This window comes from Dendrobates tinctorius, unplaced genomic scaffold (assembly GCF_039654945.1).
Source record: "Dendrobates tinctorius isolate UK_male_01 unplaced genomic scaffold, ASM3965494v1 ptg000143l, whole genome shotgun sequence".
In the NCBI taxonomy this organism is placed as follows: domain Eukaryota; kingdom Metazoa; phylum Chordata; class Amphibia; order Anura; family Dendrobatidae; genus Dendrobates; species Dendrobates tinctorius.
The window spans coordinates 46,219,775-46,246,573 of NW_027361810.1; the positions used below are offsets into that span (position 1 = coordinate 46,219,775).

Sequence of the window (26,799 nt, forward strand, 5' to 3'; positions counted from 1 at the left end):
ATGGCTCCGCTCCCACCCTCCCATCCTGTATACATGGCTCCGCTCCCACCCTCCCATCCTGTATACATGGCTGTGCTCCCACCCTCCCATCCTGTATACATGGCTCTGCTCCCACCCTCCCATTGTGTATACATGGCTCCCCTGTCCCATCCTGCATGCATGGCTCCGCTCCCACCCTCCCTCCCTTGTATATATGGCTCCGCTCCCACTCTCCCTCCGTTGTATATATGACTCTGCTTCCACTCTCCCTCCCTTGTATATATGGCTCCGCTCCCACTCTCCCTACCTTGTATATATGGCTCTGCTCCCACTCTCCCTCCCTTGTATATATGGCTCTGCTCCCACTCTCCCTCCCTTGTATATATGGCTCTGCTTCCACTCTCGCTCCCTTGTATATATGGCTCCGCTCCCACTCTCCCTCCCTTGAATATATGGCTCTGCTTCCACTCTCCCTCCCTTGAATATATGGCTCTGCTTCCACTCTCCCTCCCTTGAATATATGGCTCTGCTTCCACTCTCCCTCCCTTGAATATATGGCTCCGCTCCCACTCTCCCTCCCTTGTATATATGGCTCCGCTCGGCTCCACCATCCTCCCCCATCATACTTACCCTCACGTCGCTGAACTTCCCTCACGTCGCTGAACTTCCCTCACGTCGCTGAACTTCCCTCCCGTCGCTGAACTTCCCTCCATGCATCTCGTGGCTCTTCAGCTTCTTCCTGTGCGGAGCAGTCACGTGCTACCGCTCATTAAGGTGGATGAATATGGACGCCACGCCTATGGAAGAGGAGTGGCATCCATATTCATGACCTTAAATGAGCGGTACACTTGACAGCTCAGCGCTGGATGAAGCCGCCGCGCCGACAGGGACCGCTATGCAGGGTGAGTATCAGCTGCTACACAGCCGCCAGCTCCCCTTGTGTCCGCGGACCGGCAAGAGCACTGCAACGGCCCGGTGCTGGGCCGCGGACCGGTGGTTGGGGACCCCTGCTTTAATCTACGAATGGTCGAACTCACATATTTTAAGTTACAATGTGTACATTCCACAATATAAACAACAAAGTTTGAATTACAGTTCAAAAAATGTTTTATTTTATATTCTTTGTTGTTTGAGGAATCAAAAAAGACAGGGTTTTGAATGAAAAGGTGCACGTTTTACAGGGAGACTGACCACATCTGTGGTAGCCCATTACCGATAACCAATTTTTATTTTTATTAGTACTGTATAAACTAGGAGATAAAAAATTCCCCAAAGTTGAGGCTCTCCTAGAGACAATCCTGATCCCATTTTTTAGTAGCTTGTCCATAACATCGTCATTACGGAGTAAATGTAAATTATTATTTATTTTACTGATTTCTTTGAAGTATGGACTGTAGGTAAGAACCAGTGTGGGACTATCATTTTGTTGAGTTCTATTTTTACTATGACATTTCGGTTTGAGTAATGTTTCCCTTGTTTTGTTATTTACGATATTAGCTGCTGTATTTATAGTCCAATTTGGTTAGCCACGTTTATTTAAACGATTTTTTATAGAAAAAAATACCCTGTCAAAAGACGAAGTTTCACTGCAATTTCTCTTTGCTCTAATTTATTCACCCACAGGAATCGCCTTAATTGTGTGAGCGGGGTGGAAGGAATGTGCATGCAAGATTGTAATGCCAGCAACCGCTTTGCGATATGTGGAGGAGGAAATGCACTGTTGCGGTATCCCAATTAAACGAAGATCTAAAAAACAAATTGTAGACCTATCAAAACTATGTGTGAATTTCAAATTAAATTGATTAACATTAATATAATCAATAAAAAGAGGAATGAGGCAGATGTCACCCTTCCATATGATGAGCAGGTCATCTATGTATCTTATATACCATTCAATGTTTTCCAAGAAACGATTATTTACCTAAAAAATAAACAGCTCCTCCCACCATGCCATCACCAAGTTAGCGACCGAAGGGGAGAACTTGGCCCCCATCGACACACCACTATTCTGTAAATAGAATTTCTCATTGAATAGGAAGTAATTGTGGGACAGCAAGAATTGTAACACCGCAACAATGGAGTTCTGTAGATCCATCCAATATGAACCATATTTGCATAGATGATAATTTGCTGCTGACATTGCAATGTTATGGGAAATACACGTGTATAGGGAAACTACGTCACATGTAAGCCATGTCCAATTAGTGTGCCAAGAAACATTGTGAAAAATACCTAAGGCGTCTTTTGTATCTTTTACAAACCCTGGAATACGATGCACTAAAGGTTGGAGAACCGAATCCAACCACTGACCCAAACGTTCATTCATTGAACCTATGCCTGCCACTATTGGGCGCATGGGAGGGTGAAACACATTCTTATGGGTTTTAGGTAATGCATGTAGAATTGGAGTGACAGGATTGTCAATCAAAAGTTATTCTGATTGTTTTTTAGTAAAAAAAAAACCTTGTTTAACCCCGTCATCAATGATTGATTTACATTTGCTGAGAAAAGGAATGGTAGGATCTCCTTGTAAAACAGTGTAAATGGTATCCTTAGAGATCATCTCATTCACTGCTGTAAGATAATTGTGGTGTCCCTGAGGGTTTAGTCGTCACAGAGGTGCTGCACCTCCTCCTGAGGTGTGGTGCCCCACCATCCAGGTAAGGTGGAGACACCTGACCACACTCCAACACCTGCATCCCACACCACAAAGTAGTGTAGCAAAGCACCCTTTGGTGGCTCCCTGCTTGGAACACGAAGAGTGCTGGGAGGTGGGTGGAGCTTAGTCTGCACAAGAGAGCTGGAGATTATTAGGACTAGGTCAGTCTGTGAGAGAAGATCCCCTGAGTGGGATGGATGGAGGGAGGTGCTGCAGAAGTCTCCTGTGACCTGGAGCTGCTGGCACTGGAAAGAGATATAGAAAGCCTGATTCTCCATAAGGAAGAAAGATTTGTACGGAACGTAAGGAGAAGAAGAGAACTAAGGACTAGGGTTGGAGTGGAACCCTTCCTCAAGTCCTAAGCGCATGGCCGGGGTCCGGTCCCCGAGGTTGTATGGATACCAATGGTCCTGCAGCAGACACCGGAGGAATAGAAGTTGTCACCACTTTATTCCCACACAAGACTTGGGGGCACAACAGCAACGTGAGTGAGCCGGGACTTGGTAGTAAGGAGTCCCTGAAGCAGGCTACAGCTGTCTGCCGTACAAGTAGAGTTCAAAGGAACATCTTAAAGGAGGAACTTGGGTTTAACACACAACCACAAGTACTTCATTACAAGCGCTAGAAAGGAGACGTTCAGAGAAGGCACATGTTGGCGGAGTGTTGGAAAGGAGTACTTCATCTTGCCTGGAGGTTGGCTGAGTCCCTGACCTGGAGGACACAGCACCAAGGCGGGCACCTATATGCACAACAGACTGAGTAAATCTTTGGAACTACATGCTCTGGTGTCCGCTTATTCCTGCGAAAACCCACTCAGCCCTACTACATCTCTGTGCTTAACACTACACCGTTACGCTCTCCTCACTATCTCCCCATCTTCACTGCCCTGGGACTACAGCCCTACCTGTGGAGGGCCACAACATCATTGCTGCACCACACCATCTGTCCCAGAGGATCTGTCTGCAGCGTCGGCTTAATATCTTCATTGCCGAACACCACAGGTGTCAGAATTTTTTGATCGTTTTTTAATATCGTTCTCAACACATTCCTGAAATTTTTCCATCTCATTAGTTCTAGCCTGTACTGAATAGAACTGTGGGTTTTTTAACCTAAAAGGAAAATAAGAGGTTAATGAATCAAAATACATGCTAGGAGTCTCCATATCAGATAGACTCAGCAAACAAGTTTGCTCCAAAAAATTCTTTCCCAAAAATTGGTTGTCCAAAGGAATCACATATGCATCCTGAGAGTCACTGTCCGAAAAAAAATGTCTCTTGATAGTGAGATCGTAACTTGATTCTGACGAGAGGCATTTGAGAAAGTGCGAGTGCGTTTCTTTAAGATGGATTTAGGAGACTGTGTAGGTGATTCCTTTGGGCAACCAACTTTTGGGAAAGAATTTTTTGGAGCAAACTTGTTTGCTGAGTCTATCTGATATGGAGACTCCTAGCATGTCTTTTGATTCATTAACCTCTTATTTTCCTTTTAGGTTAAAAAACCCACAGTTCTATCCAGTACAGGCTAGAACTAATGAGATGGAAAAATTTCAGGAATGTGTTGAGAATGATATTAAAAAACTATCAAAAAATTCTGACAATGATTTACCTGGTTTATCCTTACATCTGCTGAGAGAAAAGCTTTGAAAAATTTGAAATCTAACCCTGATATCATAATTAAAATGTCTGATAAAGGGGGCTCGGTTGTGATTATGAATTCAGGTGATTATCTTACAGCAGTGAATGAGATGATCTCTAAGGATACTATTTACACTGTTTTACAAGGAGATCCTACCATTCCTTTTCTCAGCAAATGTAAATCAATCATTGATGACGGGGTTAAACAAGGTTTTTTTTACTAAAAAGCAGTCAGAATATCTTTTGATTGACAATCCTGTCATTCCAATTCTACATGCATTATCTAAAACACATAAGAATGTATTTCCCATGCGCCCAATAGTGGCAAGCATAGGTTCAATGAATGAACGTTTGGGTCAGTGGTTGGATTCGGTTCTCCAGCCTTTAGTGCATCGTATTCCAGGGTTTGTAAAAGATACAAAAGACGCCTTAGAGTTTCTTGGCACACTAATTGGACATGGCTTACATGTGACGTAGTTTCCGTATACACGTGTATTCCCCATAACATTGCAATGTCGGCAGTACGTTATCATCTATGCAAATATAGTTCATATTGTATGGAACTACAGAACTCCATTGTTGCGGTGTTACAATTCTTGCTGTCCCATAATTACTTCTTATTCAATGAGAAATTCTATTTACAGAATAGTGGTGTGTCGATGGGGGCCAAGTTCTCCCCTTCGGTCGCTAACTTGGTGATGGCATGGTGGGAGGAGCTATTTATTTTTTAGGTAAATAATCCTTTCTTGGAAAACATTGAATGGTATATAAGATACATAGATGACCTGCTCATCATATGGAAGGGTGACGTCTGCCTCATTCCTCTTTTTATTGATTATATTAATGTTAATCAATTTAATTTGAAATTCACACATAGTTTTGATAGGTCTACAATTTGTTTTTTAGATCTTCGTTTAATTGGGATACCGCAACAGTGCATTTCCTCCTCCACATATCACAAAGAGGTTGCTGGCAATACAATCTTGCATGCACATTCCTTCCACCCCGCTCACACAATTAAGGCGATTCCTGTGGGTGAATTAATCAGAGCGAAGAGAAATTGCAGTGAAACTTCGTCTTTTGACAGGGAATTTTTTTCTATAAAAAATCGTTTAAATAAACGTGGCTCTCCAAATTGGACTATAAATAGGGCAGCTAATATCGTAAATAACAAAACAAGGGAAACATTACTCAAACCGAAATGTCATAATAAAAATAGAACTCAACAAAATGATAGTCCCACACTGGTTCTTACTTACAGTCCATGCTTCAAAGAAATCAGTAAAATAATTAATAATAATTTACATTTACTCTGTAATGACGATGTTATGGACAAGCCACTAAAAAATGGGATCAGGATTGTCTCTAGGAGAGCCTCAACTCTGGGGAATTTTTTATCTCCTAGTTTATAAAGTACTAATAAAAATAAAAATAAAAATTGGTTATCGGCAATGGGCTACCACAGATGTGGTCAGTCTCCCTGTAAACCGTGCACCTTTTCATTCAAAACCCTGTCTTTTTTTGATTCCTCAAACAACAAAGAATATAAAATAAAAAATTTTTTGAACTGTAATTCAAACTTTGTTGTTTATATTGTGGAATGTACACATTGTAACTTAAAATATGTGGGTTCGACCACTCGTAGATTAAAGGATAGGATTCGGGAGCACCTGTATGACATTGCTCAGCCCACAACCCGCAATATATCCAATGTGTCGAGGCATTTTGTGTCTGTTCACAATAGGGATCTTTCTTTCATTAAAATATATGCTATAGAACAAATTAAAAAAAGAACCACAGGTGGAAATAGAGAAAAATTACTAAGAGACAGAGAGGCATTTTGGATTTACCTTCTTGATACACGAACACCTATGGGTATGAATTTGAGGAAAGAGTTCATGCTTTATTATTAATCATGTTCATATAAAGTTTTTTTTTGTTTTATTGTTGATGTGATATATTAATCTAATGTCATGTATACTTCAGTTATATTTGTGTTTTTGTCCTTTTTGGATACATTCCTGTTTTTTTTTTTTCTCTCTGTGTCTATTTTAAATAATTATGTGCACCTGTGCACTTTCTTGATATTCTGCTGTGTTAGCTCTTTGGGGTTATTCTGAGTCTAAGAGCGTATACCGCTCGAAACGCGTACAGAACCTCCTGGGCACTTTCTGTGCGGCTATCCCATGTTAGGGTGAAAACCGCAATGATGACTATAGCAGCCATGCTTGTATTTTAATGAAATAAACAAAGAAAATTCTGGATTTTACTCCTTGAGCTGGACTTTCTTTTTTCTATGAAGTATTCCAAGACGTCCAAGTGGAGACGAGTCCTTGCTCGGACCTTGCTGCAGCATCCATGAGGGGTGAGCTGAACTAAATCCTTTTTTCTCCAATGTCCATACAGTATATACCTGTGTGTCATCTCCTCCTGTATATAGTATATACCTGTATATCATCTCCTCCTGCACATAGCATATATCTGTATGTCATCTCCTCCTGTATATAGTGTATACCTGTGTGTCTGTGTGTCATCTCTTCCTATATACAGTATATACCTGTATGTCATCTTCCCTGTATATAGTATATACTTGTATGTCATCTCCTCCTGTATATAGTATATACCTGTATGTCATCTCCCCTGTAAGTAGCATATACCTGTGTTAGGAACAGCGGAACGCACTAAATAAAAATGAATAATAAAGTGCGTTCGCCGCTCGGGGTCCACCGTGCAGTAGGTGTTACACTGCTGCTAGGTAATGACAGAGGAGCAATATGACGGTATAATGCGCATGGGTTCAACTTCACCCGAAGTGCGCAGAGCGGGCCCTGTTCACACACAGAGGCGCCGCAACATAAACATACAAAAACGCTGAGCCTGTTAGTGACACAGGCCTCAGGTAAATGCACACGCAGTATCTGGTCACAGGAGCAGAACCTAAGACAGAGGAGCTGCGTCCCTCTAGACCTACCGTGTGTGCGGCGTCGCTACTGCGAGCGCCAAGAAGGGCTGCAACTGCAGCGCGGCGTAGAACACTGCCGCTCGACGACACAGCTAGAAAGCAAGCGCAATGTCGGACGCTAGCGTAGCAGTGCGGTGTGCACAGAGGCTTAAGGCTTGCCTCTGACTGGCACTGACTGCTAAACTAATTCCCTAACACATGCGTAATATCAGAGGGAAGGGGTTGTATAATGAGTCAGTAACCAGAACCATACATCCGTCACCATTCACACATAGCAAGTATAGTCTATACTAGCGCATGGTCGAACGGTCATGCGTGCTTTTTATAGCCGTGCGGGACCTTCCAGATCTCCGAGATGGACCAATGAGATCTGGAGCAGGACCTGGGCACATTACTCCCGATCTCCAATGGGAGATCGTCTCGTGAGCATTCCCAGTAGGAGCATAGAGGAACTTAAGGGGGTTTTCCACTAAGCGATATCGCTAGCAATATCGCTAAAACGTCACTGGTTTTGTGACGTTATAGCGATATTGCTAGCGATATCGCTATGTGTGATACTTACCTCCGACCGGCTCCCCCGCTGTCCATCGCTGATCGCGCGAGAATGTCCGGCTCCATTTCTCGTCGGGCGCTTCCTGCTGAGACTTCCTGCTGTGACGACAAGCGACGCTGGACGTGGGCGGGAGGACGCAGGATCGCTGTGTGTGAATGGTAAGTATCGTGCGCTGCGTCGCTGCTGTATCGCTGTGAGGTCTTTCTGTATGAAAGCTCACTAGCGATCATTTAGCGATGCACCAGCGATCCTGGCCGGGTCGGATCGCTGGTCGGATCGCTGGTGCATCGCTAAATGTAAAAGGGCCTTTAGTCTCTGGAGTGGTCTGCTGCAAAGTAATCTTCTCTGTAGTAGATAGACAGCAGGAGACCGTGGAATGTGAGGCTCTGGATTCCTGCTGAGCAGACTCAGAAACCTGACGCCTAACATTACCCCCCCCTCCTAGGGCCCTCTCCTCTCTGAGCCTTTCAATCCACCACCCTGTGCCCATCAGAGGCAAAGGCCTCAGACTCGTCCGGAGGCAAGTCTGATGTCCCGGTAGGTGACACGGAAAACCGGGACACGTGGAAGGTATCAGAGGCGGCAAGATCGCCATGTTTAAGAAGGGACACGTGGGAGACAATGGGCGTGGCAAAACTGCTCGGAGCATAAGTTGAAATGGAACACCGCGGTGTGACGGCGGAAGCCTCCACTCTCTGCTTAAGGAGGCTAACCCGAGCACATGAGGCGCATGCCTGAATATATTTTTTAATGTCCCGAGCCCTGTGCGGCCACCAATACGACCCCGCCAGGAATTTTGTGGTCTGCATGTAGCCACAGCGACCACCCGCCCTGGACGCGTGTGCCCATGCCAGGACCTTCGGTTGAAGGTGGGGAGGAACAAAGGTCTTACCCGGCGGCACAGAGTTTGGCCATTGCAGGACACTGTTGTCCTGAGAAACAGCGCATTGACAATGGTAACCGCAAATGGAGTTTTGAGTCGGACGCGCCTCGAGAACGGCACGAGACACCTCCATGGGCTCTGAGAGTGGAGTCTCTGGCTCGGGTGGTTCCAGTGGCTCAAAAAAGTTGAGAGCCGAGGTAACCTTCCATTTGGATTGAGCACGCTTCAGACCGCGCTCCGAAAAATGGAGATCAATGCGGGTGGAAATGGCATTCAGCTCTTCCAAACTTGCAGGAACCTCTCTGGTAGAGAGAGCATCCTTAACATGCTCCGCCAAACCTCTCCAAAACACAGGGATGAGGGCTTTATCAGACCACACCAGCTCAGAAGCCAGTGTCCAAAAACGAACGGCATACTGACTAACCGAGAGGGATCTCTGAGTCAAAGCGAGTAGCTGAAGAGAGGTGTTGTGCGTGACCCGTGGTCCCAGGAAGACCTGCTTAATAGCTGTTAGAAACTGAGCAGCGGCCCGAACCTCTGGGTCACCACGCTCCCATAGTGGCGTAGCCCACTCCAACGCCTTGCCCGACAGAAAGGAAACAATAAACCCCACCTTGGCCCGTTCCGTAGGGAATCGCACAGCCAGTAACTCCAGCTGGATAGAGCACTGGCTGACGAAACCCCTACAGGAGGCGCCATCGCCAGAAAATTTATCGGACAACGGGAGGCGGGTAACTGTCGGCGCGTGGGAGGACGTGGACATACGTGAAACCGCCTCTGCGATCACTTGTACAGCAGCCTCCGAAGACTTTGCCGCTGCGATAACACTCTCAAGAGTAGCCAACCGGCCCTCTAGCTGGCGAATGCACTGAAGGAGTTGCTGCTGATCTGCCATTACTAGCCAGACCCTGGCACTAGTATAATGTTAGGAACGGTGGAACGCACTAAATAAAAATGAATAATAAAGTGCGTTCGCTACTCGGGGTCCACCGTGCAGTAGGTGTTACACCGCTGCTAGGAAATGACAGAGGAGCAATATGACGGTATAATGCGCACGGGTTCAACTTCACCCGAAGTGCGCAGAGCGGGCCCTGTTCACACACAGAGGTGCCGCAACATAAACATACAAAAACGCTGAGCCTGTTAGTGACACAGGCCTCAGGTAAATGCACACACGGTATCTGGTCACAGGAGCAGAACCTAAGACAGAGGAGCTGCGTCCCTCTAGACCTACCGTGTGTGCGGCGTCACTACTGCGAGGGCCAAGAAGGGCTGCAACTGCAGCGCAGCGTAGAACACTGCCGCTCGGCGACAAAGCTAGAAAGCAAGCGCAATGTCGGACGCTAGCGTAGCAGTGCGCTGTGCACAGTGGCTTAAGGCTTGCCACTGACTGGCGCTGACTGCTAAACTAATTCCCTAACACATGCGTAATATCAGAGGGAAGGGGTTTTATAATGAGTCAGTCACCAGAACCATACATCCATCACCATTCACACATAGCAAGTATAGTCTATACTAGCGCATGGCCGAACAGTCATGCACGCATTTTATAGCCGTGCGGGACCTTCCAGATCTCCGAGATGGACCAATGAGATCTGGAGCAGGGCACATTACTCCCGATCTCCAATGGGAGATCGTCTCGTGAGCATGCCCAGTAGGAGCACATAGGAACTTAGCCTCTGGAGCGGTCTGCTGCAAAGTAGTCTTCTCTGCAGTACAGTAGATAGACAGCAGGAGACCGCGGAATGTGAGGCTCTGGATTCCTGCAGAGCAGACGCAGAAACCTGACGCCTAACATACCTGTATGTCATCTTCCCTGTATATAGTACAGTATATACTTGTATGTCATCTCCTCTGTATATAGTATATAACTGTATATCATCTCCCCTGTATATAGTATATACCTGTATGTCATCTCCTCCTGTATACTGTATATACCTGTATGTCATCTCCTTCTGTATATAGTATATACCTGTATGTCATCTCCTCATGTATATAGTATATACCTGTATGTCATCTCCTCATGTATATAGTATATACCTGTATGTCATCTCCTCCTGTATATAGTATATACCTGTATGTCATCTCCAGGTTCCCCCCTATCTGTACACGGTGGAGGCGGAGTGTCCCCGCAGCACAGAGCATTTCAGTGCGGTGGCTCGGCCCCCTGAGTGTAATACCATTTAGTTAGAAATTGTAAAGAAGGACTAATTTAGAGTGGCATTCGTTATAGCTGTATAAATAAGTGTAAAGCAAAACAGGCATTGTCAGGTTGGCGCTGTTACCCCGATTAAAATGATTCCTGGGCTGGAGAAATCCGTCTTGTGTTTCTTTTTTTAATCTGTGTTTGAATTTTTAAGTTAATGAGATGCTTCATGCCAGACAAAGAAAAGTTCCTGATTCTGGGCTCCCTTGCAGTCTGTGTCAGAGGGTGGTCTGTATCGGCACGGTAATAAATTGTGTTATTTCCAGCTTTACAGAAGGAAGAGAACACCATAGAAATGATAAGAATAATAGGCCTCAATTACCACAACTGTCTACAAGGAAAACTGTTGCTTATAGCAACCAATCACAGCTCAGCTTTCATCTTTTAAACAGCTCGGGTGAAATGAAAGATGCTTAGTGATTGGTTGCTATGGGCATCACAGGCAGTGTAACCTGTTGTTGTCAAGAAGATGTGCCTATGGAATATATATATATATATATATAAGATATTTATTATATATATTAGATTACTTATTTATTATACAGGGCTTTGCGTGTGAAGTGTGTGTGGCTATGTGGAGTGGGCAGGGCAATGTGGAGTGGGTGTGGCTCGATACACACACATACTTACATACATACACTCAGTTTTATATACTGTATATAGATATAGGTAAATTTGAGAACCAGGGTCATGTAATATTTGAATGCAAGTGAAAAGTCGGCCCCCAAAGTCAATGTTACTGATGGGCCCTTGGCACCCCAGTTCGACACTGGTTAGCAATATATTAGTAATCAAGACTGACAGACAGACAGATAGATATATAGATAGAGACATTGGGAAAAATAAGTATTTGATACACTACCAATTTTGCAAGTTTTCCCACCTACAAAGAATGGAGAGTAGTGAAATTTTTATCGTAGGTACACTTTAACTGTGAGAGACAGAATCTAGAAAAAAATCCAGAAAATCACATTGTATGATTTTTACATATTTCAAGCAATGAAATGCAAATTAATTAAGTATTTGATACAATAGAAAAACAGAAATATTTGGTACACAAACCTTTGTTTGCAATTAGAGGTCAGACATTTTCTGTAGTTCTTGACCAAGTTTGCACACACTGCAGCAGGGATTTTGGCCCCCTCCTCCATACATATCTTCTCCAGATCTTTCAGGTTTCAGGGCTGTGGCTGGGCAACATTGAGTTTCAGCTCCTTCCATAGATTTTCTATTGGGTTCAGGTCTGGAGACTGGCTAGGCCACTTCAGGACCTTGAAATGCTTCTTACGGAGCCACTCCTTAGCTGCTGTGTGTTTCGGGTCATTGTCATGACCCATCTTCAATGCTCTTACTGAGGGAGGAGGCTGTTGCCCAAAATCCCATGATACACGACCCCATCCATCCTTCCTTCAGTGCGGTGCAGTCGTCCTGTCCCCTTTGCAGAAAAGTACCATAAAAGTAAACCATGCTTCAGGGATGGGACGGTGTTCTTTGGGTTGTACTCATTCTTCCTCTTCCTTCTAACACAGCAAGTGGAGATGATACCAAAAAGTTATATTTTGGTCTCATCTGACCACATAAAGTAGAACCGGTCGGCATTAAGTATGATCATGGTGCATGTGGAGAAAAGCAGCAATGTAGAAAGAAATCCCAACACTCACCTACACATATCAATTATATCTATGTTGTTATTTTGCTATATATTTATTCTATACACATTTATTTCATTATTGCATCTACAGTATCTTATATTGCATATATAAAGAAGTTTTCACATGTGTATTCACATGGATATAATTGATGTACTTCTCATTCTGTATAAGTGAAAGGAAAAAATGTCTTCTTCTAGTACTATTCCATTTCACATAAAACATTTTTTGGCATCCATAGAGAGAATTATGACATCCTTATTAAAATGTATTTTTTGTATAATTTGCAAATAATTGATGACTGGATTGGTTTGGGGTTTGGGTATTATTATAATTTGCATTAATTGTATAAAATTATAATTTTGTATACACAGTTTTTGCAGTTTTTATATGTTAATTATTGTGATGTCATTTTCTTGGTGCTATGATATATAAATCCCCACTGCATGGTTGTTCCATCATTGACAAAAGCCTGGGATGGACTGAAACGTCTCTAATTGTTTGGACTTCTCTGGATTAAGTAACCAATTATTGTACACGTGAGTGCCAGGATTTCTTTCTACATCATCTGACCACATGACCTTCTCCCATGCCTCCTCTGGATCATCCAGATGATCATTGGCGAACTTCAAACGGGCCTGGACATGTTCTGGTGTGAGCAAGGGCACCTTGCGTGCCCTACAGGATTTTACTAACTGTAATGTTTGCGACTATGGTCCCATCTCTCTTCAGGTCATTGACCAGGTCCTCCCGTGTAGTTCTGGGCTGATCAGAATCATCCTTACCCCACGAGGTGGGATCTTGTATGGAGCCTCAGACAGAGGAAGATTGACAGTCATCTTGTGTTTCTTCCATATTCTAATAATTGTGCCAACAGTTGCTGCCTTCTCACCAAGCTGTTTGTGTATTGTCCTGTAGCCCATCCCCTACAATTTTGTCCCTGGTGTCCTTAGACAATTCTTTAGTTTTGGCCATGGTGGAGAGGTTGGAGTGTGATTGAGTGTGTGGACAGGTGTCTTTTATACAGGTTACGAGTTCAAACAGGTGCAATTAATACAGGTAATGAGTGCGGAGTAGGAGGCTTCTTAAAGAAAAACTAACAGGTCTGTGAGAGCAAGAATTCTTTCTGATTGGTAGGTGATCAAATACTTATTTCATGCAAACTAATTATGTAAAAATCATACAATGTGATTTTCTGTTTTTTTTTTTTTGTTTTTTTAGATTCTGTCTCTCACGGGTGAAGTGCACCTACAATAAAAATTACAGACCTCTCCATTCTTTGGACGTGAGAAAAGCTGCAAAATCGTCAGTGAATCAAATACTTATTTTCCCCTCTGTACATAGCAGATAGATGATAGATAGATATTTCTTAGACGAAATTTGTATTTTTTTTTTTACTTATGTGTCACAATGATGATACCTTACATTATTCAGATGAAATATTCTAGTCTGTATGACAAAATGTACTGAAAACCTTATTTTTAAATTGGATAAAAAATCAATCACAATTTGATTATTCCTTCTGGTCTATACCAACTGTATAAAGCAGCTTTGGACTTGGAGAAAAGAGAGAACTTTCAATGTCTTCTACAATGTGTCCTTTCCACCTTTGGCATGTCAATGTGGCTAAATTCTAATAAACAGTCAAGGAACTAATCAAAAATGTATCTTTTTTTGGTAATTTTAAACTTTGCCTTTTCTAAACAAGGAGTAAAACAAACTCTTTTTTTTTTTTTTAGCCACTACGATCAAACAATGTCACATCACTATGGCAATTGCTGTCCATACCTGGAATACAGAACAACGTTAATTGCGCGGCGTAGCGTTGCTGGTGCATGTCAATCAGACGCTATGAATTGAGAAAAATTTGCTCTGTTCATTCTGTTAAATGATGTACCCAATTAAACCTGTTAGAATTCATGATCTTCAGTCAAGGTTAAATGAAAGTAGTTACTCCTGTCAGCTAGGTGATTAAATGCTGCCTACATCAGGCACATTTATGTGCAAAATTAAAATTTTGGTATAAAGCATGAATCTTTATGCATGCCCGTTAATTATCTCGCCGTTGTTCTAGTTATTAAATGCCCGCTGCATTTCTTCTTCATCATCAGCTTCCTTTCAAAACTTATTTTGTACTTCATGCAAAATGGAAATTTTATGTTTAAGTAAGGGTTAAATTGAGAAATGTGCCTGCTTACATGTTACTAGATTGGAAAGCCGTTATAAAGGAAATGTATAGCAGGGTCTTGTTGTAAATTGTGCATTTCTATATATTTTTTTTTTTAACTTTATTTAGAGCTTAAAACCAAATGAGATTTCTTATATTTTACTTTAGTGATACATCAGTTTATTCTTCCTAAGAAATGTCAGGAAATTAATAGGTAAAAAGTCATCTAATAAGCGGCTTGTGTACTTTTAAAGTATTCATACATTCGCCCCTTTCTGCCTCTGGTACATGACCACGAAGTCATGCGGTCATGGATAGGCATCCAATGTAGGTAGTATCTCTCATGCAGATGCTCATGGTAGTGATACTTGGTATATCATATTGGTTTGGACAGTGGGGGCTAGCCATTGTATATACTGTAGTCCTAAAGCATAGACGTAAAGGGTTTGCCCAGGACATAGATATTGATGCCTTATTTTTAGGATATGCCATAATTATCATATTGGTGGGGATCCGACACCTTGGACCCCCACCTATTAGCTGTTAATGCGGTCGTACGGCAGCCTGAAGTACGCAGTGTGCAGCGCCAGAACGCAACAGCTTGAGACCCTGTGTAGTGGGTGTTCTTAGGTCCCGCTGCTCACACCACAATCACCTCAATGGAATCTGTGCTGCTGTTCCTGGGAATGGCCACTACACAATGTACAGAGCTGTGCAGTTGCGGCTCTATACACAGGGTACATCTGGCCACCATCGGACCTGTGAACAGGCGATTAGATGACAGGTGTCAGACCCCCAAAATTCTGATATTGAGAATTTATCTCAAGTATAGGTCAACAGACCCAATATATTAATCCTGGAAAATCTCTATATGAACAACAACAAAAGAAGAGAATTGTAGGCAAACTATCTGAGCAGAAGTCCCTACATTCAACACAAAGGAGTTGGCCAAACATTAGAGATTTTTTTTGCTAATTGTTGATGTGTTTAGGTGACTTTAATGAACATGACAGGCAGAAATCGATGACTCTTCATCTTCATTTATGGCAATGTTAACTTGAACAGCAACCTTCACAGACAAGCCACAAAGAACATGTCATTGGGAAATTCGATGTAGGAAACCTCTATTGGAGACTTCTTCTTCTTCAACAAAATTTGCCTGGATATTGAGCCATGGTGACTTGATGGATGAACGATCTGTAGGAAGGTCCACCTGGGTCTTCTCAGCTGTTATATTGATAGTATCAAGCCATAAGGGTTGCTGGTCTTCCTCTTCGCCTTGTTCCTTCTATTCTTCGGACCACAATGTCCTTCTCCAGTGATTGCTCATTTTGTGTGATGAGTATAAAGTAGGCAAATCGTAGCTTGGTGATCCTTGCTTCTAGTAACATGTCTAATGACTAGCTTTAGCCTTTTCATCTTTTAGTAGGGTAACAGATCTTATTAAAGAAAAAGCTCTGCATGCCAAACATATCTGGCACAACAAATAATCAGATTCAGTAAGTGGATACATCTCAACCTACAAGTTTCTACTGTTTATGGCCCCTAGTTTGGAAAAAATGTTATCACGTGAGCTTCAAATGATCAGATATTGGTCCAAATTAGACACCAGTGATTGATATATGAACCAAACAATATACACGTATTATGGTGCATCATTTATGCCAAAGTAACCCAAAATAATGAGATACTCGGTTGCATACCTCAAGCTTCTTCTGGATGCTTTCCAGTTTTTCCGCTGCGTAGACCAAGTCTGTGTTGGCTTGTGATAGAGATTGGCGCTTGAAATCCACTTCACAATAAATCTACAGGAATGTTATTAGAAATGTCAAAAAGAACAGTCCACAATAATGACAAACAAAACATACAAAAGAAAAAAAATGCCACCAGAAACTGGACACCAATGATGTTATCATATTTTAGATCACACAATCTATGAATCAACTAAAAAAGGTGGAAAAAGATTTTTTGTTCTTTGTTTTATTATAACTACCAATATAAGGCTTAATATAAATTATTAGAATGGTACGTGTAAGTCTGTCTCTTCTGTATACTATAGGAATAGATCATTAATGCAGACCATTTGTTTTCCATGTCCTGCTTAGTAAATGGATTGTGGCATAAAATTAAAATGTGCATAATGCTTAACATGAACTGGAAATTAAGATATTAAAAAACAATTTGATATCACAAAAAAATGTCCCATTCGGTTACCTCTGAGAAATAATCTTAGTGATATTTTACAAAGAAAGCTTATGTAGAGTTTGATTGTTCTGCTACAGAATAGATGGCAGGATGAATAATAAATATTCCCGTGCTGTTCTGCACTTCAAAAAGAATTTTTATTAATTATTATTATTCTCTTTACCCCTTAGACCACAGGGCAGAGCCTCTCATCTAGCCAAACCAGATCTCATGCTTTGCACGGATGAGGGACAATCACCCCGAAACACTGTGTCTGCAAATTGAGATTCTGGTTTGGCCTTTTATACTAAGTCATGTGAAAAGGCTCGTTAAAAAAATTTGATACTGATGTTTAGGATCGCTCCTTCCAATAGGTGGCGCTACAGTTCAAATCCTCTTCCTCTCTGAAGAGACAATTTTCATATTTAATCACTACTATAATAAGTCAATATCACAGTAACTACTAGGGTGACCGCAAAAAATCGATGTCGGAATTTTGACCGTCTGGACCCCACAAAACGATTCCCCTTTCCAGATATTGAGATAGCCAAAATTTGAGCTCGATCAAACGACGTTAACCCGTGCAGCTCGTCACTCAAAGTTTGAAAAAATCCAAATTGAGGTATTTTAAGATTTAGGTATTTTGCATAGTCTGTTAGACTATAAAGAATGTGACAACAACATTGCAGAAATAGCCCTGACCAAATTTTCGAACCATTTGTGGTATTTGAATGCAGAGTTGGTGGGATTATCGTTTTTTGATCCCACCATTACAGACAATGAAAAGTTGTTAATGGCTAATAAATTGCTCAGTAGCACAGATGAACCATCAGAGCACGCTAGGGTTGTAAATCCAAAAGTTAGGAAAGAAAAATTAAAAGAGGTAGGAAGTAACCGACTTTAACGACCTTCTGACAAAAGATGAAGAACAAAAGCAATATGTCCTGCAAGTTGTAAGCAAATGCCGAGCATTATATTCTGACGTTTCAAAAACTACTTTAACAAAAGCTCTAGAATAGATTAGATAACTATGTAAAATTATCAACTCATGTAGGTTAGCGTGCTCTGATGGTTCATCTGTGCTACTGAGCAATTTATTAGCCATTAACAACTTTTCATTGTCTGTAATGGTGGGATCAAAAAACGATAATCCCACCAACTCTGCATTCAAATACCACAAATGGTTCGAAAATTTGGTCAGGGCTATTTCTGCAATGTTGTTGTCACATTCTTTATAGTCCTTAACAGACTATGCAAAATACCTAAATCTTAAAATACCTCAATTTGGATTTTTTCAAACTTTGAGCGACGAGCGGCACGGGTTAACGTCGTTTGATCGAGCTCAAATTTTGGCTCTCTCAATATCTGGAAAGGGGAATCGTTTTGTGGGGTCCAGACGAACAAGATTCTGACATTTCCCCCCCCCCCCATATGAGATCCGGTCACCCTAGTAACTACAGACCAATAGTATGAATACTACAAGAAGACAGAAATGCTACAGATCCTTATCATCTCCAATAGATCGTACATTTTGCCTATCAAAGATATGCTGCAGCCGCCATTGTCCATGATGGGTGTTGGCTGCTTCAGAAAAAAAAAGTTTTATAAATTCTTCATTAAGGCGAGATAAGCTAAATAGAGGGGAAGGAAAGAGTCCTATAATGATGCATTTCAGACAAGCCGAAACGCACGTTGGGGTTGAAGCCATTGCAGGGATACAGGTACGCTCTTGAATGGGTCAATTTTTGCACTTTATATACTCATGTTTAGTATTTAGAATAATGTTTATGTGCACTCGGCACTTTATTTTCTTCTGATAGGCTGTGGATCATTACTTCAGTTATACACTTTGCGTCTTATACCCCGATCCACATGTTACTCCACAAGTAATATATGATACATGACACTTATTCACTTACTATACCACTTGGTGTATTATGAACATGCGTGCAAGGTACTTCTATCAAATTTGGAAATGACTGTACATCATTGGGTAATTATGTCCCAAATTATTAGCATCACGTATCACATACTATACTATATTGCCTGTATTTATCATCTCTGCCATGCCATCGTTTCGCCCATTGCGGTTCTGTTTTTAAAATCTTCTATTTTTAATTTTAAATGATGTTGTTGATCTAATAAAAAAAATTGTATTTTCTCATTTAGTGCTTTTGCACTCAATTCTTTATAGGTTTGCATGTCCGAAAGACCATAAGTGTCTACGGAAATAAGTGAACACCCTTCAGTGCCAACACTTATGAAAAACCGAAAGGGTAAACATCGAAACTGGGAAAGAAAGAAAAGCGCAATAGGGTCTTAACTAGTAACAAAAAGGTGGCAAGGAAAGGGATCCCACTCACCTTATGTAGTTGCTACAAAGCAACATGTAACTGGCATGACATAGATATCAGCTGGTGCAAGGACATTGGTCACTAGAAGGCCCAAACAATGCAAGCAGATCGGGAAGGAGATGTCACTCCTGCGCTGCTGCTGATGAATCCACAATGGTTTCCAATGAATAAAATGTTCTCATAAAACAGGTTTACAGGGTCAACGCGTTTCGATCTAACAGGAGTGACATTTCCCTTCCGATCGAAACCTAAATAATGGCCTTCCGCTGATTATAGTTGTTTTTTTTCCTACTCCCAGCAGTAATATCAACCTAGGGTGCTTTTCATAGGAAGGTACGATAAAACTGAAAACGTGGATGATACCACCGACCCAACCACTACAGAACCAAATAATGCAAACCACAGCTGCTTCGACCAAGTCTGCAGTGTCAAATGGTCCCAAATTGGTCAACAAAGGTCAATAAGAGGAGAGAGGTCGCCACATTTGTGCAATTGTATGTGTCGATTGATTTTTTATTTCTGGCACTTTGGAGGGAATTATATGGGTTCAATTGCAATGTCGAATGTGATAAGGGCATATTACTAACACTAATACCATGATGACAATGTGTTGCAAACAGAGGATATGGTTTATTCATTTGCGTTGACAATCAATCTTAATAATGTTTTTGAAGTAGCAGAACAATAAGGAGGAAGCAAACAGGATACATTTACATATCACCTATCCCTATAGGCCTGCAGCATGTCATATCTCATATCAACAATTCAACAATTCAGGATAAGTATCAGAATATGAGCCGTCAACGTGACAAGCCATAACTGAACCCGCATGAAAGCAACTAACTGAATGTAGCGCTCAACCAGCTAAACCAGTCATCAGTTTCTGGTAGTAGAAGCACATCCATCACATCACAATTCAGTGTCTGAATATAATAATTCCGTATTGGAAAAAAATAAAATAAAAATCTCACACTTCATGCAATTGTTTCCAGCACACAATCCTGCTACTTACATACATCTTGTTGAAGCATCCAGGAGGTATGAGAGCAGATTGATAAATAACACAGGCAAAAGGAAATATTCATCATGACAAATAGTGAAAAATTAAAGATTCCAAGCTGCATTAATTACGCTCCGGGAAGATGGATAGCGCCTCTCACAATTAATGGGAACAGAGACTTTTGTCTAAGTTTTACATCTACCTGTGATGAATGCCCGCGCTCTGACAAAATGCATCATACCAGCATCTGAACTAACAGAACATTAATAGATTGACATATGAGAGAGGAGGGAAGCCTTTAATCATACACACTGTATTACTCCCAGTTTTGCTTTCCCACATACATCAAGCAAAAAAAGGTAAAGTCAAAGGAAAACTGCACAATCAGTATAAAGTGCAACGGAAAAGAACGGCTTGTAACAGATAGACAGAACTGTACCAATTGTGCCCGGGACCAGTGCTCTAAGGGTTAGTATTATAGGTCTGTCTGATGCCAGTGATCATTATAAGGATGATTAATTACCCCTGGAGATTAAGTTCAAAAATAGCTCAAGAAACATCATGTCCACAGGACTTGGTTATAGCCAAAAGATCACTTTACCTGCTTGCTGCAGATACTTGCATAATGGCAGCTGCGCTGCGCTTTCATGAAATGCTGTTACCTATTGATTGATTTGGTTTATGCTTAAAGAGAACCTTTCACCAAATTTTTGATATTGAGCTGTGCATAGTGGATGCAGAGCAGAATAAAAGATTTTTTTTTTAAATTTCGCCTCTCCGTTTCAGAGATATTAGCAATCAATGTATTTGGCACCTAATGAGTTAACATTTGTTAAGTCCAAGTGGGTGTTATCACATAGCAATTCATAAAGGGAGAAAAAAAAATTACATCCTAGGGTGCTGAAAGAGTTAGCAGAGGAAATTGTAGAACCACTAGCCAGTATCTTTCAAAAATGCCAGAGAACAGGTGAAATCCCTGAAGATTATAGAAGGGCAAAAGTTGTCTCTAACTGAAAAAAAGGAAAGAAGATGGAGCCAGGAAATTACAGGCCAGTGAGCTTTACTTCTATACCAGGCAACATCTTTGAACAAATTATTAAACAGCATGTATGTAACTACTTGGATAACAATACAATAACTAACCAGAGCCAGCATGGGTTTGTAGTAAACAAGTCATGCCAGACTAATCTAATTTCCTTCTATGATGGAATCACTGACTAGGTGGATCAGGGAAATGCGGTAGATATAGAATATTTCGACTTCAGCAAAGCATTTGATAAAGTATCTCATACTATTCATACTGAAATGCAGAAATGAGAACACCAACCTGGACTTAACAAAAATTAACTCATTAAGTGCCAAATAATTTAATTGCTAATATTTCCGCCAGAGAGGAGAGGTTAATGACATAAATAAATAAATCTTTATTCCACTCTGCAGTCACTATTACATCCTGTATCCTGCTCACCATAAAAAAATTGGTGAAAAGTCCTCTTTAAATGTTACAATGCTGCAACCAAGGGACAACTGTAGCTTTGTGCTCTAGATACAATACGTCATGTTGTTTTAAAGTGTGGCCATTGCTTTAATATTTATTTTACAAATCAATAATACAAATCAAAGTCAAAATAAGTAAATTCGAAATATTATCACAGAAATCTGCTTCTTTCTCATCCTGGACTGATCTTTTATCCTCAATTCATGGGTAAAATCAGTATGCAGTGAAGACAGATGTTCACATTACTGAAGTAAGAGATGACAGTTGGTACATGTAAAATTCTATGGAGAGGGAAGGAGCTAGCAGCAGACAGACATACTGCCACAACTTCTCCTGAAAAGAAGAAATGAAGACAGATTTTACCAATGAATTGAGAATTCTTAGAATAAATGATCAGTCCAGGAGAAGAAAGAAGCAGATTTCTCTGATAAGATATACTACAAAGTTTATTATCTTTACTGGTACTATTGATTTCTGAAAAAAAAAATGCATAAATAAATAAAATAACAGTTACTCTTTAAAGGCATGGCATAATTTCATATTTATAAAACGTGTATAGAATTTCATTGATGACATGATCTGAAAATTATAAAATACAAAAGTAAAATATATATTTTTTTAATAATAATGTATCTCACAGATGGACCCTGTAGCTATTACTTTCCTGTGTTTTTTATCCACTTGGTCGGATATGGTTCTGTGAAATAGCTATTATAAAGATTCCTGTGTAATGACATTTGAGTGCAATTCATTTCTAGGCCATAATAAGTAAATAATTCAATTAATGATGATAAATGCATAATAAATAAATATTTGATGCCTGAGGTGGCCGAACCTGTGTCACTTAATCAGACAACTTGGGGGATTTTACATTATTGCCTACGGTGTTATGCGAGCATGCTCGGGTGCTAACAGATTATCTTCGGCATGCTCAAATAAATGTTCGAGTCCCTGCGGCTGCATGTCTCACGGCTGTTCGACAGCCACAACACATGCAGGGATTGCCTAACAGACAATCCTTGCTTGCGTTGCAGCTGTCGAACAGCCATGAGACAAGCAGCCGCGGGGGCTTGAACATATTTTTTGAGCATGTTGAAGACACTCGGTTAGCACCCGAGCATGCTCGCATAACACCTTATCCGAGCACGTTCACTCATCACTATTGCCTACATAGTTAAGGCAAGGTCTCTGATAAACGCAGTAATCTTCCTGACTTATTTTGTGACTATAGTTTTCTTTTTAACTACGCCACAATATTCATTTCACAATTAATTTCACATTTTGAATCATGTAAACTATACATAGCGCCGTGTGGCATAAGGACATTGTGAGGATAGTGTATCAATATCGACAATTGGTATGACTTTTTTTTTGCACATTTGTAAAATGTCTCTCTTAATAAATGTCTTGCAACTGAAACTCAGAGGGAAGCCAGCAGGACATGACTTGGCTGTCAGATGTGATTCTCAGTGTTTGGTAGGAATAAGAAAAGTGATGAATTGGTGTGTTATACTGTCTATTACTGCAGTAGTGGTTATGGCATTTTTTTTTATTTAAAAAAGCCAATTCAGAAAAATGAACAAATGTCACATGTGAATGATATTATAATACATATTGATACATTGGAGCCTTCTTTGTTCCACAATTTGCACTAGATCTCTGTTTCTGGATAGCCTTTGCATAAATCTTTCCTTGATCTTAGTTTGATGAATTTATCTTCGGTATATGGGGACTTGCTGACTTATCCACCAGTTGAGAGATTGGGCATGTTGGAGAACAACATTTCCAAGCATTTGTTCTTTCAGGGGACAAATTTTGCTGAGCTTAAAGGCAAGAGAAATAGCGGTCAGTTGAACCAGTGCTCATCCGGCAATGAGTTCCCGTGTTTTTCTAGCTTTAGAGTTTCATATTGTTGCTGCTCTCAATCCCAAATTTGCCAGGACTGTCCCGATATTTCAGATATAATCCCAGCAAATTTGAGGCTGAACGATGGCAGGGTTTATGTAAACCCAATCTCAAAATAAGTGGTTTCTCCTAGCTTGGGGTATTCCCTAGTCAGTCTGGGTTGGAACTTACACTTTCCTATACAAGCTACACTACTGTTGGAATGAATACCATTCACGGCCAATGATAAAGGGTGCAGATAAAAAAAGAAGATAAAAAGATAATTCAGTGCAGTTCCCTGGAGTTGTCTTTAGGAGATGGGAACTTTTGGGTGCAAGTACCTTACCTCATGAAATTTAATGATATTAATAACCCAAGCGCAGAGTCCTGCAGCAGCTGAGGACTTTGTGCGCACAAATTCAGGGTTAAATTCAGGATCTCTCAAATAATCATCTTTTATAGCCTTCACGACTGCATCTGGTATATGCTCTTTGTCGAAATTAATCAGGTTCTGTAAAAATTCATCCACCTGTAAGGGAATGAAATGTTGGTGGCGACACTCACATAACTGGGAAAGCAAAATGTTCTTACTTTGCTTTTTATTTTTCTTACAGATAATTGTAATTCCCATACAATAAGAATAAACACCACTCCATACATTATATACAGTATAATATATATATACACACACACACACACTACCGTTCAAAAGTTTAGGGTCACTTAGAAATTTCCTTATTTTTAAAAGAAAAGCACATTTTTTTCCAATGAAGCTAACATTAAATGATTCAGAAATACACTCTATACATTGTTAATGTGGTAAATGACTATTCTAGCTGCAAACATCTGGTTTGTAATGCAATATCTTCATAGGTGCATAGAGGCCGATTTTCAACAACCATCACTCCAATGTTCTTATGGTACTTTGTGTATGCTAACTGTGTAAGAAGGCTAATGGATGGTAAGAATACCTTTGCAAACCCTTGTGCAAGTGTGCTAGCACAGCTGAAAACAGTTTGGCTGATTACAGAAGCTATAAACCTGACCTTCCTTTGAGCTAGTTGAGAATCTGGAGCATTACATTAGTTGGTTCCATTAAACTCTCAAAATGGCCAGAAAAAAAGAACTTGTTCTTAGAAATGAAGGCTATTCCATGCAAGAAATTGCCAAGAAATGGTAGATTTCCTACAACAGTGTGTACTATTCCCTTCAGAGGAGATAGTACACGCAAAATGCCAGTGTCATCGTCTACAGTGAAGAGGATGCTGGCCTTAAGGGCAGAGTGGCAAAAAAAAGCCATATCGGAGACTGGCTAATAAAAGGAAAAGATTAATACGGGCAAAAGAACACAGACATTGGACAGAGGAAGATTGATAAAAAATGTTATGGACAGACTAATTCAAGTTTGAGGTGTTTGGATCACACGGAAGAAGATATTTGTCAACTGAAATGATGCTGGAAGAGTGCCTGATGCCATCTGTCAAGCATGGTGGAGGTAATATGATGGTCTGGGGTTGCTTTGGTGCTGGTAAAGTGGGAGATTTGTACAAGGTAAAAGGGATTTCAACAAGGAAGGCTATCATTCCATTTTGCAACGCCATGCCATACCCTGTGGACAGCGCTTGATTGGAGCCAATTTCATCCTATAACAGGACAACGACCCAAAGCACACCTCCAAGTTATGCAAGAACTATTTAGGGAAGAAGCATGCAGCTGGTATTCTATCTGTAATGGAGTGGCCAGCGCAGTCACCAGATCTCAACCCCATTGAGCTGTTGTGGGAGCAGCTTGACCATATGGTACGCAAAAAGTGCCCATCAAGCCAAACCAACTTGTGGGAGGGGCTTCTGGAAGCATGGGGTGAAATTTCTAAAGATTACCTCAGCAAATTAACTGCTAGAATGCCAAAGGTCTGCAATGCTGTAATTGCTGCAAAGTGAGCATTCTTTGACGAAAGCATAGCTTGAAGGAGAAAATTATTTCAAATAAAATTTTTTTTCGAACCTTGTCAATGTCTGGACTAGATTTTAAATTAATTTGGCAAGTCATTTGATTAATAAAAGTATGAGTTTTCATGGAAAACAAAAAATTGTCTGGGTGACCCCAAACTTTTGAACGGAAGTGTATAGAAAAATTCATATACAAATACAATACAAATGATAATAAAGTACACACATACACAGATAAAAATGCAATGTGCACACATTGATATGCATGGCTGGGAATAGGGGAAGGCAGGGTAGGCACCTGCCTAGGACAATACTTCCTGCCTACCTAAGGGTGGTGCATTTTATAGATAAAAAACCCTGACGTTGCTGAATGCCTGCGGACGCCTGTCGCCCCCCTTTCGGCCGCAGTCATTCAGCACAGTGATGGCCGGAGTGCAAGCATACAGATGAGCAGTGTCAGTCACTGATGCCACTCACTCCTCTCTCTGCTTGCTCCCCGACTGTCACTCCTTCCTGGCACTCAATTTCATTTGCGCCTGTAAGACGACAATACAGTTGATGTGGACGTGGACGTCGCCGTTCTCAGGAGCAGAGGAGCTGTAATCATCCCCCTTCTCTGCTGAAAATTCCAGCACAGGCAGAGGACATCGTGTGTCGTGATGCAGTGATGTCATCATGCCATCTAGCGCCCACTGCTGCACCAAATGTCGTTTTAGACACCACCCTTTCTCAGCTAGGCAATTCATCCATACAGCTTCCCATGAACAGGTGTCTGAACAGTCAGCCCCTTCTCTGCTATTCCCTTTTCTATATTGAGGTCGACTGACACATGGTAAGGTTTTAATACTAGAGACAAGATAGGACCAGCCCGATTGGGTTCACCTTGTCGCGGTGCCATGGTTTGTGGGTATTTTTTAATCAAAGTAGCTAGTGATGAGCGAGTTTGCTCATTACTTGAGTTTTCTGAGCATGCTCGGGTGATCTCCGAGTATTTTGGGCGTGCTCAGAGATTTAGTTTGTGTCGCCGCACCTGCATGATTTGCGGCTGCTAGACAGCCTGAATACATGTGGGGATTGCCTGTTTCTTAGGAATGCCACACATGTATTCAGGCTGTCCAGCAGCTGCAAATCATACAGCTATGGCGACCCAAACTAAATCTCCGAGCGTGCACAAAATACTTGGAGAACACCCGAGCATGCTCGGAAAACTCAAGTAACGAGCATATTCGCTCATCACT

General features: G+C 41.2%; 1 protein-coding gene across 4 annotated transcripts in view; it reads right to left on the reverse strand.

Moving 5' to 3' along the window:
- Nucleotides 1-26,799, reverse strand: part of LOC141049432 (dynein axonemal heavy chain 11-like) — a 164,519-nt gene that overhangs the window by 129,849 nt on the left and 7,871 nt on the right. For 3 of the 4 annotated variants that reach the window (XM_073545907.1, XM_073545909.1, XM_073545910.1), the window contains exons 4-5: nt 23,959-24,141; nt 16,396-16,497 (exon numbers count right to left, since the gene is read on the reverse strand). In XM_073545907.1, the coding sequence (XP_073402008.1) occupies nt 16,396-16,497; nt 23,959-24,141 (285 nt within the window). The remainder of the gene's footprint in view (nt 1-16,395; nt 16,498-23,958; nt 24,142-26,799) is intronic. The other variant, XM_073545908.1, reaches the window with a different exon arrangement.